Genomic DNA, 13,509 nt, shown 5'->3' with positions numbered 1-13,509 from the left:
TTAAGCATTAGATGATATTGGAGGAACAAACATAAATATAAGAAATGTAAGAAAATATTTTATCTCAGGATTTCATTGAGGAAGTATGACGGTGTGATAAATGACAGTTTAGGTGGAAAAACTTAAAAGAACTTAAAAAACCTGATGTTCAGGCTCTCTGTATCTCATTTTATCGGTCTTTTGTGTGAAGCTTTTATTAGGTTTCTAGGCTAAGAGCAGATCTGTACAAATCTAACTCAGTATAATAGGTGCTCCCTCAGTACTTTTTATATAATGTCGAGGAAGACTAGCCATTGTGGTCATCTTTTAAATGCACTAATGAAGGGTACACAGCATAATCACCTGTGAATCCTAAGAAAAAAATATGTCCAGGGGATACATATGTCCAGGCTTAATCCCCAGAAACTAGTTGATTAGACCTGGGGTTGAGCTATAGCATTAGGCTTTGAAGGATTAGAATGAAAATTCCCCGTTGACAACCTCTGCATAGAGAAATGTTCGTTTATGAGCCTCAACTAATACAGAAGAATTACTTTTTAGTTTTAAGTTTGAAAAATTTCTGATTTCTGTATTTCATTTTAAGATTGTTTTGGGGTTTTAGTGATCTAGGTTATTGATAAAGGCATTTGCACATCTCTACTGTACATTTTTGAGGTAGAAGAATGCTTATTCATATGAGACGCTTCAAGAGTTGTGTCCTTGGTCCAAATAGCACCATCCTGATTGGTCAAAATGGAGCCACTCTGATTAGTTGGTGAAGATGAAAATGAGAGTGTAGTTGCACAGCTCTGATTGGATAGGGAACGTTTTAATCCTATTGGTTGAAATAGGATTCCCAGAACTCCTTTATAAGGGCTGGGCAGGCAAATCAGTGTAGGCTTCTCCGTGAAGTGCAGCTGTGCAAGAGGACCCTGTTTAGCAACTGCTGCTTGGCTCTGTTTTTAAATTTCAGCCCAATTAGCCACCAGGATCCCTTCTTAAATATCTCCATTCTCAGGCTCAACATATTAAATTTGACTATAGCTGCCCGATTGATTGATCTTAAGGATTGCTGTAACCAGTCACATTACCTCAAGCATTGGATTATGTTCTTATATTACCACATTGCCTCCAACGTATGGCATTATCCAGCTTTCTAATTCCACCAGTCTAATATGTATAAAGTGAGATCTCATTATTGTTTTAATTTTTATTTTCTCCAATTATTAATGCTTTGAAACATCTCTTCAAAGTACTTGTTAGCTTTAGAGTTTTCTCATCTATAAGTTACTAGTCGTATCTTTTGACCATTTTGCACTGTCTTGACAGTTTCTCCTGGGTGATGTGCAGAAATTCTTTATATATTTTAGAAAGGGTAATCCCTGGTTGTTTCAGATATTGCAAGTATCTTGTGTTCTATTGTTTTAGTAACTTTGTTCATGGTTCCTTTGAACAGAAATCTTTTATTTCAATATAATTAAATTAATATACTTTTTGGTGGCCATAAAAAAAAAAAAGAGAGTTGTGTCCTACAAATAACATAGGCAAATTCAACTCTTAGCATTTAGCAAATGAACTGAAGTACTTTCTCCTATTAAATCAGGCCCCAAGCAGAAGCCAATTATTTCACTTAGTGTTGTCTGAAGATACGGTTATCAGTTCCAAAGTTAGAAGAAAAACCATATTAAGAAATGAACAGTATACCCAAAGTTATGTACCCTAGAACTGAGACAATTTAAAGGCTAATATTGACTCTATATAATCTACACTAATAAAAGAGAAATATGCAAACTGACCGTCACTTCACGATACCCACCAGCAAATCAGGAGTGAATATGCAAATTAACTCATCAAAGATGGCAGCGGCCCCGCCCACCAGCCGTATGCAGGCACGGAGTGGCTGGGCAGGGCGGGACACCTGCTGTGAGGGGGAGGGTGGGGCCGGAGGGAGCTACAGGAGCAGCGCTCCGACCAGAGCAAAGACTGAAGGCGGCAGCCAGAGCGAAGGCCTGGGTCCCAGGTGCCAGAGGAAAACTGGTGCCAGCAGCCAGGGGAAGGAAGGCGTGTTGCACGAAGATTCGTGCAATAGGCCTCTAGTTTCTATATATAAAAGCCTAAGTGACCAAACGACTGGTCGGCTGATCGCTATGACGTGCACTGACCACCAGGGGACAGATGCTCATTGCACAGGATCAGGCTCCCTCCTGTCTGGATTGGGCCTGTGGGGATCGGGCTCCCTCCTGTCTGGATTGGGCTGAAACTGGCAGTCTGACATCCCTCAAGGGGTCCTAGATTGCAAGAGGGTGCCGGCCAGGCCGAGGGACCCCACCAGTGCACGAATCCGTGCACTGGGCCTCTAGTGTAACATAATCTACCTAGTAAAATGCAGGTTCACCTTATTGTCAAAAGTAAAAGTTATCAAATGTAACCATTGGTCATCTCGTGCTTTTTTTCCTATCAAGTTATTATTTTTTTCTTTCTAGAGATTAAGAAGCCACCACTGGCCCCCAAACCAAAGTTTGTGGCAAATAATAAGTCAACTCCACCTCCTATTGCACCCAAACCTGATATTGTGATTTCTAGTGTTCCACAGTCAACAAAGAAAACCAAACCAGCAATAGCCCCGAAACCAAAAGTTCTGAAGAGCTCACCTGTTTGTGACATCAGGCAGTCACCATCAAGGAAAATCATCGTGAATCTGGAAGAACATAAACAGGAATTACCTGAAAGTGCTGACAGCTCTACTTGCAAAAAGGTAGGGCATTCGAGCAGTGGTTATATTGTACCAATGTGTTCCTGCAGTTCTGAGTGTATCCATAAGCTTGGGAATAGAGAGAATTTGTGTGTAAAGCAACTTGTCTTAGAGTCCCTAGAAATGCCTGAAAATTTAGAAAATAGTAAAATTGATGAGTCTTCTTCAGCTATAAAAACAATGAGTAGAAGTGATTCTAATGGTGAAGTGGTCAAGAGCCAGAGTAGAGTTGTTTTTTAAAGGTAAGCATCCTAGAAGAGAAGTTTAAAGATGTTTTAACGAACATCACCCTTTATTTCCCCACAGAAGCACACATCCACAGACAACCCAGAAACGAATGAGGGCTGTAACTCCAACGGACAGTTCAGAATTGATTTTGCAGACTTGACACCTTCCCAGTCCAGCTTTGAAAAGGTTCCTGATCACTATTGCTGCCTACAACTTCCTATCGATGAACTTCGGAATTTTGAAACTTGTCAGGATGACAGTGAAAAAAGCAATATTTGCTTTCATTCATCTGAACAAGAAGCTCTGGCAAATGGTAAAAGGAGTGCTTTTTTATATTCAGATGGAGTTAGTAAGAACTCTGAAGTCAAAGAACTTGGTCCCTTAGAAGTTCACTTAGTATCGTGTACTTCAAAATTTCCAACTCCCAAGCCCAGAAAGACACGTGCTGCACGGCTGTTACGTCAAGAGCACGTAGATACTCCTAGTGAAAGTACTGAAAAACCAGAGAATTTAGACAGTAGCTCTTCTTGTCTTTTTGAAGATAGTTTGAAAAACAATGAAGTCATTTATCAGAATGTTTTGTATAACCAGGAACAGGTGGGCAAAGTGAAACCAGGAAACAAAAGTGAATTGAATGTGGACTCTAATAGTGACAGACAAAACTTAGTTGATTCCCAGAGAGCCATGTGTCATGAAACATCTTCCTCTGAAAAAATGACACCTTCTTTGGATACAGATTCTAATTTGAGTCCTGACAGCAAGACAGTAGATGATTCTAGTATGTCACCTGCTGTGGACAAACCGACCAGTTTTATAAGATGCAGTACTGTATCTATGAGCCTGCCTAAGCAGCTGAAATTAGCTTGCAACAAACGTTTACCTGTGGCCTGTAACTTGGGAGGGGCTGTCCCTCAAATGCAAAAGGAATCTACAATGAAAGATGGAAGTTCCTCAAAAATTGTCCCCAAAAAACCTCAAAGACACAGCTTGCCTGCTGCAGGAATGCTTAAAAAGGCTGCCTCAGAGGAGCTTATGGAGAAAAGTTCATATTCCTCAAATGAAGAAAAAAAGGATCCAGAAAGAAATCACCTTCGACAGTTGTGTGCCGAAAACCATGGTATGTCGTCCTCCTTTGAGATGTCCAAAAGGACTTCAGAAAAGCCAGTGTGGAAATTACCTCATCCTATTTTACCCTTTAAAGGGAACCCAGAATCCTTAAAGTCTATCACCACATCCTCAAATAGTGAGCCTTCAAACGCCCTGACCAAGCCTAGAGCAAAATCACTGTCTGCTGTGGATATGGATAGGTGCACTAAGCCTTGCAAAGATTCTCAAAGGAAACACTCTTTAAAGAAGTTGCTCAGTATGAAGCTGTCCGTCTGTTTCATGAAGAGTGACTTCCAGAAATTTTGGTCCAAGAGTAGCCAACTTGAAGGCACAACTGCTGGCAGACTCTCAGGTGGAGAGGGAAAAGGGATTGAAAGTGATTGGCATGGCTTATTAGTAGAAGAGAAGAGAAATAAACCCATCAAGTCATATTCTGCAGATAACGACAGTCTGGAATCTCAAAAGAAGAGGAAGAAGTCTCGGGGCCAGAGCAGTGCAACTAATGGACCAAGAGCTGAGTCTTTGGATGACCAAATGCTCTCTAGGGAGACAACATCTCAGGCGCCTTGCAAATCTGTTACAAGTGACTATGCACCAGATTATGAAAATGTCCGCCATTATGAGGAAATACCAGAGTATGAGAACTTTCCACTTGCTATGGCTGTCGGGAAAACTCTAGAGTTGGAAAGGCAGAATTCCAGCAGCATGGAGGACACTGATGCAAATGTGTATGAGATAGAAGACCTGTATGAAGCTTCAGATGGCCAGCTGCAACTTGGACCTATACAGCAGCATTCCAGGTAACACTTAGGTCCCAGACAGACACTGTACTTTTATGTGCATCACTGAAATTAATTTTCAAAACCCTGTCAGATAGGTAAAATCTCACACATGGGGGAGGGGGGTGGTGTGGGAAATCACCTGGTGCTAAAGTGGGTTAGTTAAGTATATATTAAATTATTTCAAAGAGCAATCTCCTTTTATCATACAGTCGGATTGGGTATTTGCAATGCAAGTGTGAAGTAGTTACCCTATCTCAGTTGCTTATTCAAAGAATTTGAACCATAATAGTATAGGTATGAAAGACCTGGACCATAGAGGCCCCAGGGCCTCAAAAGCATCAACCTGGAAGTTATAGCTGGAACTTAGGGCAGGAAATTGGCCAATTTAGTGAGATTTATTTGCTAGGTGTAAGAAATCTGATGTTACTAAAATTCATGCATTTACCTATGGTGCCCTTGTCAGGTGAAACTTCTACATTTGCAAAAATTACTACTCTTTGAGGATTATTTATTTTACGTGTTGAAGGTTAATTACTAACTTCAGATGGATATAGGAAAAATGCAGGAAACACTTTTGTATAAGCACATTCTACCCGTGGTATACCCATTCCATTCGTCTTCTTGAAACCCTGCCCATCTTTGACGGTCTAGCTCAGCAATGATTGGCTTCAGGAAGCGTATACAGTTACCTAGTGGGAAATGTTTACTTCCTATTCTGACCTCCCAATTATGCTCTGCTATCCTTATGGCCTTTCTCTCAATCTGTCTTATGGTATGGTTATTTACTGGTATATCTGATGTTCTATATTTGGTATTAAGCACCATGAAGAGGTCTGGTAATATCTTTTTGTCCTGCATGAGGCCAAGAAAGGGGTTTAATAGAGGTTAGTAGATGTTAGTTGGGTATGTGAGAGAATGAATGAAAAAGAGGTAAAGGAAGCAATCATTGCAACTGCTTCCTTTCTCCACTGTCTGAAAAGGAGACTTTGCATTGTATTTAAGTGTTGGTTTTGTATCTAACCTTTTAGAAGTCTTCTTGTTTTTCTTTGGTCACTAACTTCAAGCCTCTGAATACTTAGGTCTTAAAATGGCACTTTTGTAGGAATATTAACATATGGCATATAGGGCTAAAAACATGATGATTGGATGAATTGAATAAATAAAATGATATAATGAAATCTTAGTACACCAAGTAAAATAAATTGTTCTTTCAGATATTCTCCTAGCATTTTTCTGTACTCATAATCCTTTCTGCCCTTCCTCCTTTGATTCATAAAAGATAATTTACCTCCCTTGCCTAACTTTTCTCATAGCTGACTTGATTCTGAATATTAGTATCCAGAATAGAGCCTCTTTCTTGGTGTAAATATTTCCATGGAGAATTGTAGTTAAGTATCCAACTTAAAAAAAAAAACACACCAAAAACAAAAAACAAACAAACAAACAAAAAAACCCCACCACATCTAACTTTTCATGCCGTCTCTTCAGGGAACAATTTTGTTGGGACTCTCTTCCTTTTAACATGCTTTTGTGTAGCGTGTGTGTGTGTGTGTGTGTGTGTGTGTAAGTATGGGTGAGTGTGTGTGAGAAAGGAATGAATTTGGCTTCTTCATGATATACTACTATTCTTAGCTAAAATGAAGTTTTTTCTTGAAATTGGAGATTTGGCTCTTGGTGTAAGTTTCCTGTTGGCTCTCATGCTTAAATCCTGAGAGTTTGTAATTTTCTCTTAACACAAGCTGTAAATTCTGAAACTTGTTCTTTTTATTTAAAAAAATGATTTATTGATTTAAGAGAGAGAGAGAGAGAAACATCACTTTGTTGTTCCACTTATTCATGCATTCATTGTTTGATACTTGTTATGTGCCCTGACCGGAGATTAAACCTGCAACCTTGGCGTATAGGGACAACACTATAACTAACTGAGCTACCCAGCCAGGACCTGGAACTTGTTCTTTGTCTGATATGCTTCTTATCAGGGGCTCTGCTGCTTGGCTGGAGGGAACCAGGTTGGAAGGGGTAAATATACACAGCCAGCCAGTTCAGCTGGATGGCATCCATAAGGAGGGTTCTTTTTGGAAGCCAGGAAACCAAGGGTGGCTGTGAACAAGTTGCAGGCTGGTAAGTAGGACAGTCTGGTGAAGAGTGGGTGAGCTTTGCTTTTGAATTTAGTTTTCCAGAGATTCTTCTTTAGTCCTAAAGTGGGGACCCCTAAACGGGCTTGAGGCCCCTAAAATGTACCAGCTGAATCAAAAGCCTGCAGTCATAGGATCAGATTAGCAGCTGGGAAGTTGCACTTTCTAATAATAACATTGAATAGATGCGTAAGCAAAATCCAAGGCTTCATGAGGAGGACACCTGGACACCCTAAAGGAAGGTAAATGAGAAGTGAGCTGAGAGGCTCCAAGTTGAAATCTTGTTTGGTTGTTTGGCTGTTGAAACTGGAGATCTGTTCCTTAGAGTACTTCTAAATCCAACACCCTAGGGTTCTAAACCAATAAGAAAGAAATGCAAATGAACCCTGTTTAAGATTTTTCTGTGGAGTGAATCAGAAGAGTGTCTAACAGTTTCTCAACCCTCAGGGAAGAGTCTGGAACTCACGGAGTCCACAATATATAACTGGATTCTGGATCAAATAGATATTTGGCAAGCTTGGAAGTAGCTCATATGGTCACCTTCTTTAGAATGGAGATTTCATGAATCCATTTCAAATTTATAACAACATGTTTATAATTTATCAGGAAATAATTATAGGTGGTCCCCAATTCCAAAAGGGTTCTGTTATTTTAAAAGTTCATGATAATTTGAAACTCAAAGTATATTCCCCAAAAAAATAGTTTTGGTAATGGTGGTAAAGTTTAGCCCCCAAATTATATTAACCACTAGTGTTCTGACCTCCCCTTCTCCCTTCCCAGGTGAATATTTCCTCTCAGCACTTCTTCGGGCTGAGGTAGGAGAGTTGGCCAGGGTGAGGTGGAGCACCAGGATATCAAGATGAGCAAATCCACTGGGTCTGAGGCAGCAGGGTTTGTGGAAAGGGTGAGGTGACTAAAGAAGAATGAGGAAATTGGGGGCTGGGCTTGCTGTGAGAAAGACTAAAGCATTGGGAGTGATAAGGAGAAAGGAAGGGCTGGATCGTTGCCATTTAGTAAGCAATGGATTTTCTTTCCCTTCTTTTTTTATTCTTGTCCCTTCCCTTTCCCCCTCCCCATTCTCCTAAGCTAACTGCATGATACTGCTAATTGAGTTTCTGACCCCTAGTCATCAGTGAGTAGAAGAAACTGGGAAGGGCTAGATGAGTAAGGAGTGGCATTGGGATACCCCTTAGTGGAGAAAGAAGACCAGCCAAATCTGAAGGTGAGGGAGGATGAAAGGGAGTTCCAATGGCTGTAGAAACTGTAGCTTTTAGGTGTTCCCAATTAGACCATCATTGGGTCACTGCTCTGGAAGCCACAGGGTTCTCACATCTGAGCTCTCTTTCCCAAAAGGTTTCAGGCATTATAAATCTAAAACAACTAGCCAGCAACAGTCCTTTTTGTCTTACTGCATGCAGGTGCTGAGTGCTCAGTTACTACTTAAGTAATCAAACTATTACTTAAGAAGTTTGATTTTCATAAGGAAGTTCCAAAAATCCGAGCCTTTATTAAAGAGTTACAGACAAATCAGCAAAATAATAGTGTCCAAATGTTGGAATTTTCTTCTTGAAATTGTAGGTTTCTTAATTCTATAACCAAGAAAAATTTTCCCCGGAAACATCTCAGGTTTTTCCTCTGTGATTTTAGTTTGTTCTTACTCAGAGAAAATGTATGGGAATTGGTTTTCCTAGGTAACCTAGTAAGCCCTCAATTTATTTGTTTCAAAATACTGACCATACGTCAAGCAGTGTGCATTAAAAGGTGAAAGGGGTGCCTATTCCCAAGGAGCTTCTGGTCATGAGGCAACAGACAATTATAGACAACATTAGAGACCCGGTGCATGAAATTCATGGGGGAGGGGGTGTGGGTTCCTCTGCCCAGCCTGCACCCTCTCCAGTCAGGGACCCCTTGGGGGATGTCGAACTGGTTTAGGCCTGATCCCGAAACGGCAGTTGGATATCCCTCTCGCAATCTGTGACTGCTGGCTCCTAACTGCTCGCCTGCCTGCCTGCCTGCCTGATTGCTCCCTAACTGCCCCCCTGCCGGCCTGGTCGCCCCCCCAACTGCCCCCCTGCCTGCCTGGTCGCCCCCCCAACTGCCCCCTGTTGGCCTGGCTGCCCCACAACTGCCCCCCTGCTGACCTGGCCACCCCCCAGTTGGCCCCCTGCTGGCCTGGTCGCCCCCCAACTGCCCCCCAGCCGGCCTGCCTGGTTGCTCCCCAACTGCTCCCCTGCTGGCTTGGTCACTCCCTACCTGTCTGGAAGGAAGTTGGACGTCTGGAAGATGTCCGGTCACCCGGTCTGATTAGTATATTACCCTTTTATTAGTATAGATGGTTTTATTAATCCAAGCTTTGTCTGAGTTGTACCCCAAGTAGGATAATAAAGATGACTTTACAGAGGTACCCAAGCTTGTAAAATGGACAAGACCTGATTTGGTATTTCCAGGTCATTTTGTAACCTTGATAGCAATTTTATTGGTGCTCTGAGCAAAGAAACCAGATTGCAGACTGAGGAGGACTGAGAAGAGAGGAAGTAGTATCAATAAATGTGAATTGCTGTCCCTTGAAACTTTGCCCGGAAGTTTCTGTCACTCAAAGGTTTGAATTTATCTTTTGGTTTTCCTCAATCACCAGAATTCAAAATAAAACAAACGTCAAGATCATTTCTTTTTAATTAATCAGTAGCCCTCATCTCTGATGAAGGACAAGTACTAAATTTTTTGTTTGTTTTTTTGTTTTTCACCATTTTAAACACAAAACTGGGCTTAAAGAGCTTCCCAAAGGCATTACAAGTTGCCTCAAATCCCATTATAGGATTTATGTTATACATCATCATACCTGGTCTAGAAGATATCTCTCTTGGGTTGCATTTACCATCTATTGGTATTGTTGAATTTTAATAATGATTAAAGTACAAATTAATAGCCCTAATGAGCCTTTCCATGTTGTCATAACATCAATAAGATTATGCCTAGAGGGTGGGGTTGGGATTCGTATATCTTAACAGCAGCCTTTTCCTGTGAGCTATTTTCAGCATCAGCTCAGGAAATATCAAAAATTTGTATGACTCTTTAATTTTATGTTTCTTGTGTTGAAATCATAGCCACACAGTTTTGGCAAATATGTTTATGTACTTACCCTACATTTTAAACTGCAACTAGGAGCATTTGATTTTATTTCTTGGCAATAAAGCTTTTCTTTTTTCCTTTTAAATAAGTATTGGTAAGTAGTTGAATTGCAGTATTTTGTCTAGCTCTATTCCTTCGGTCTAATTTCCTGTCAAAACATATAAGTGATATTGTATCGGATTGATATGCTTTAATGTGGCAGAATGTCACTACTTTTAGAGGTGTATTTTCAGTTAGTAATGAAAGTACAAATATCCAACATTGCGATTGTTTGTAGGCACACACACACACACACACACACACACACACACACAGACATCCTGTCTTGCTTGATAAAATTACATTGTTTTGAGATAGCTGGTATTTATTTGCACATTTTCAGGGAAAAGGATGGCATTTTTAGAGATAATTGATTGGTTTATTATTGCTGGGCTTTTATTAAATTTTTGAATATTAAAAAGTCTATAAAAATTTTATAATTTAGCCAAGTTTTCATAAAATTTCAACTGTTTACATCAGCAAAACATAAATTGCTTTGCAAAATGAGCTTCTAACCTGTTGGTTAGAGAAATATTCCCAGTAGGAACTCTTTGGGAAAGAGCAGATAGGGGGAGACCTCATTCTTTCTCTAAGCATTTTTAATTCCTGTAAGAACCTGATAGATAATGCTAATCAGAAATCCATCAATCTGTGAGTGTTTTAAACCTATAAATAGGTTGCTTGGAACTCAGAATGCATTTTTGCAGCAGAAATAACTATGAGTAGGAGTTAGGTTCCTAGCCAGCCCACAAGAACATATTTAGCTTCTAATATGTGAAAAATACAATGGAAAGTAATGAAAAATGAGACTGTGGCAAGACTGAAACAGAACAATAGAACAAAATAGTTTTTATAAGTCTTAAATGCTGGTGCATTCAAAGAGGAAACATTTAGTGTGTTGAGGAAAATATTAAGGGGGAAGGGAACAGGATAAAGAAGTATAGAAGATGAACCTTGACTCATTCCATGGTTCCATGGAATTCCCGATTTAGATATAAGTTCATTCATAAGGGGGTGAGTATGTTCTTGTTTCAGATATCCAAAGTAATGTCTGTACTTGTATATTAGTTTTGTAAGCTTTCTGTGTTCTTGCAGACATTTCCTTTATTTTTTGACAGAGATTTCTTTTAAATGTATCATCTTTTCCTGGCATTGCATAGACCAGTGGTCAGTAAACTCATTAGTCAGCAGAGCCAAGTATCAACAGTACAACGATTGAAATTTCTTTTGAGAGCCAAATTTTTTAAACTTAAACTTCTTCTAACACCACTTCTTCAAAATAAACTCGCCCAGGCCGTGGTATTTTGTGGAAGAGCCACATTCAAGGGGCCAAAGAGCCGCATGTGGCTCGCGAGCCGCGGTTTGCCGACCACTGGCATAGACTAATTTGGTATTTAAGGAAAGTCCTTTATTTAAAACAGTAGACATGTTTATATGAGCATATTTATTATGATACTTTCTTAAAACTATATTAGGAATAAAGAGCAGTTTGACTTGTAGCACTTTGGGTGTGGAAAGCTACAAAAAAGTGCTGACCTTTTTATTAAATACTGAGATTAAAAGTTAAGTTCAAGAATGGAATTGCCTAGTATTCTTCTGGGTGATATGGAAAACCTACTTTGGGAGTTTAGTCTTGGCCTGATAATTATTTGTGTTCATGGGTCTCTGGGAGAGCAAAAATAAAGTTTTTGCAAGTAGTTTTGACATCAGACAGAGATCTATCATTGGAGCTATAAAAATTGGGTCGGCCAAATAGACTATCAGTGGAATAAAGTATTATGATAGTATTTCCAGGGCAAACAGCTGTCTTCTGCAATTGTCTTTCAGATTTTTCAGTCCTTCTTGTTTGCAAGTATTATAAATTCATTTTAGTTCCATATAAATTGAATTGGAGTAACATTGTATTTGGTGTTATCATACCCTTCTATACATAAAGAAATTGAATCACAGTGGTAGTGACTTTAGGAAAAATGGATAAAGATGGAAATGCATCTGGATTAGTTTTTCTGGTCCCTAATGTTCAAGGGTCTGTTTACCAGACTCGCCCATTTATCAAAGTATTTTGGTTTCTGATTCAGGAAAGGTGAAATAATAAACACTGAACAAAGAAAGTCAGTTTTTCCTGAATGTTTGGATAAAAATAAAAAGGAAAACAAACACATTTAGCCTTTTTATGTTTGAAATGGCGTAGCTACTTGTTCTTTTAGCTCCTGTGGATTCCGTTGAAATCTTTATTTTAGTTAGATCATATATTTTTTTGAACAGTTGGTATACTTTGGCATATGTTAGCATCATTTGAAACATTAGGAATTAAATAATAAATTTAGTTTTTAATAAATTTAGAAAAGCTTTCTTTTTCTTTCTCAGTATGAAAAGCAGTTCAGATTTGAATTATTTGACAACTAATTTCAAGTCCAGTAAGGTAGATATAATGTGTAAAGAAGGAATAATTGGTAACTGTTTTTTTGTGTTTTTCCCCCCTACCTTTTAGTTGGTCTTTAGATGTATGGGCAGTCACATGTAAATAGAGATTTCCATTTAGATGAGTAACTTTTTAAAAATATATATATTTTTATTGATTTCAGAGAGGAAGGGAGAGAGAGATAGAAACATCAATGATGAAAGAGAATCATTGATTGGCTGCCTCCTGCACGCCCCCCACTGTGGATCGAGCCCGCAACCCGGGCATGTATGTGCCTTTGACTGGAATCGAACCCAGGACCCTTGAGTCCACAGGTCAACGCTCTATCCATTGAGCCAAACCAGTTAGGGCATAGATGAGTAACTTTTGTCACTATTTAATTTTTCTTTCCAGAACTTCACTGTTAGAAACGTGAGACTAAAGCTCTCAACCACCCAGTGTGGTTGTGGGAAGCACTGAGGAATGGGCAGGGAGGGATAAGTAATGAGATCATTCACGAGTCTAGGTCTGATTTATTTGGTAGCAAAAGTTAGGGAACCTTTTGGGTAGTTTGAAATCTTTGGAAATTCAGGTATGTCTATGGTTTTAGGTTAAATGTAGTCATAGAATCATTAAATTTTAGAACTAAAACTCATTTATTATAAATGTATCCAATCATTCCAGCCTCCTCATTCACTGATGAAACCAAGCCCAGCAGTCCTTGACCTTCCCCACACCACAGTAATGGGAAATTGCAAAACCAAGGCTCCAACCTGGTGCTTCAAAATACCACATTGCCTCTTCTAAGGCTGTTGTGGAAGCATTACAGAGACCATCAGCAAGATTTAGAAAACTTAAGTGATCTTGAGTTGTTCCAAAAAGGTTCAGTTTGCTGGTACTACTGCCTTTTTTCTTGTTGTAGCAGATATTGTTATCCCTGTCAGGAAAGAGGGCTGC

General features: G+C 39.5%; 1 protein-coding gene across 1 annotated transcript in view; it reads left to right on the top strand.

Annotated features, from left to right (window-relative positions):
* Nucleotides 1–13,509, top strand: part of FGD6 (FYVE, RhoGEF and PH domain containing 6) — a 125,687-nt gene that overhangs the window by 4,594 nt on the left and 107,584 nt on the right. The window contains 3 exon segments of the mRNA XM_008144802.3: nucleotides 2,463–2,965; nucleotides 2,968–3,008; nucleotides 3,010–4,866. Of these exon segments, the coding sequence (XP_008143024.2) occupies nucleotides 2,463–2,965; nucleotides 2,968–3,008; nucleotides 3,010–4,866 (2,401 nt within the window).

This window comes from Eptesicus fuscus, chromosome 7, assembly GCF_027574615.1.
Source record: "Eptesicus fuscus isolate TK198812 chromosome 7, DD_ASM_mEF_20220401, whole genome shotgun sequence".
NCBI lineage: Eukaryota > Metazoa > Chordata > Mammalia > Chiroptera > Vespertilionidae > Eptesicus > Eptesicus fuscus.
This window is presented reverse-complemented; position numbering and strand designations above follow the sequence as displayed.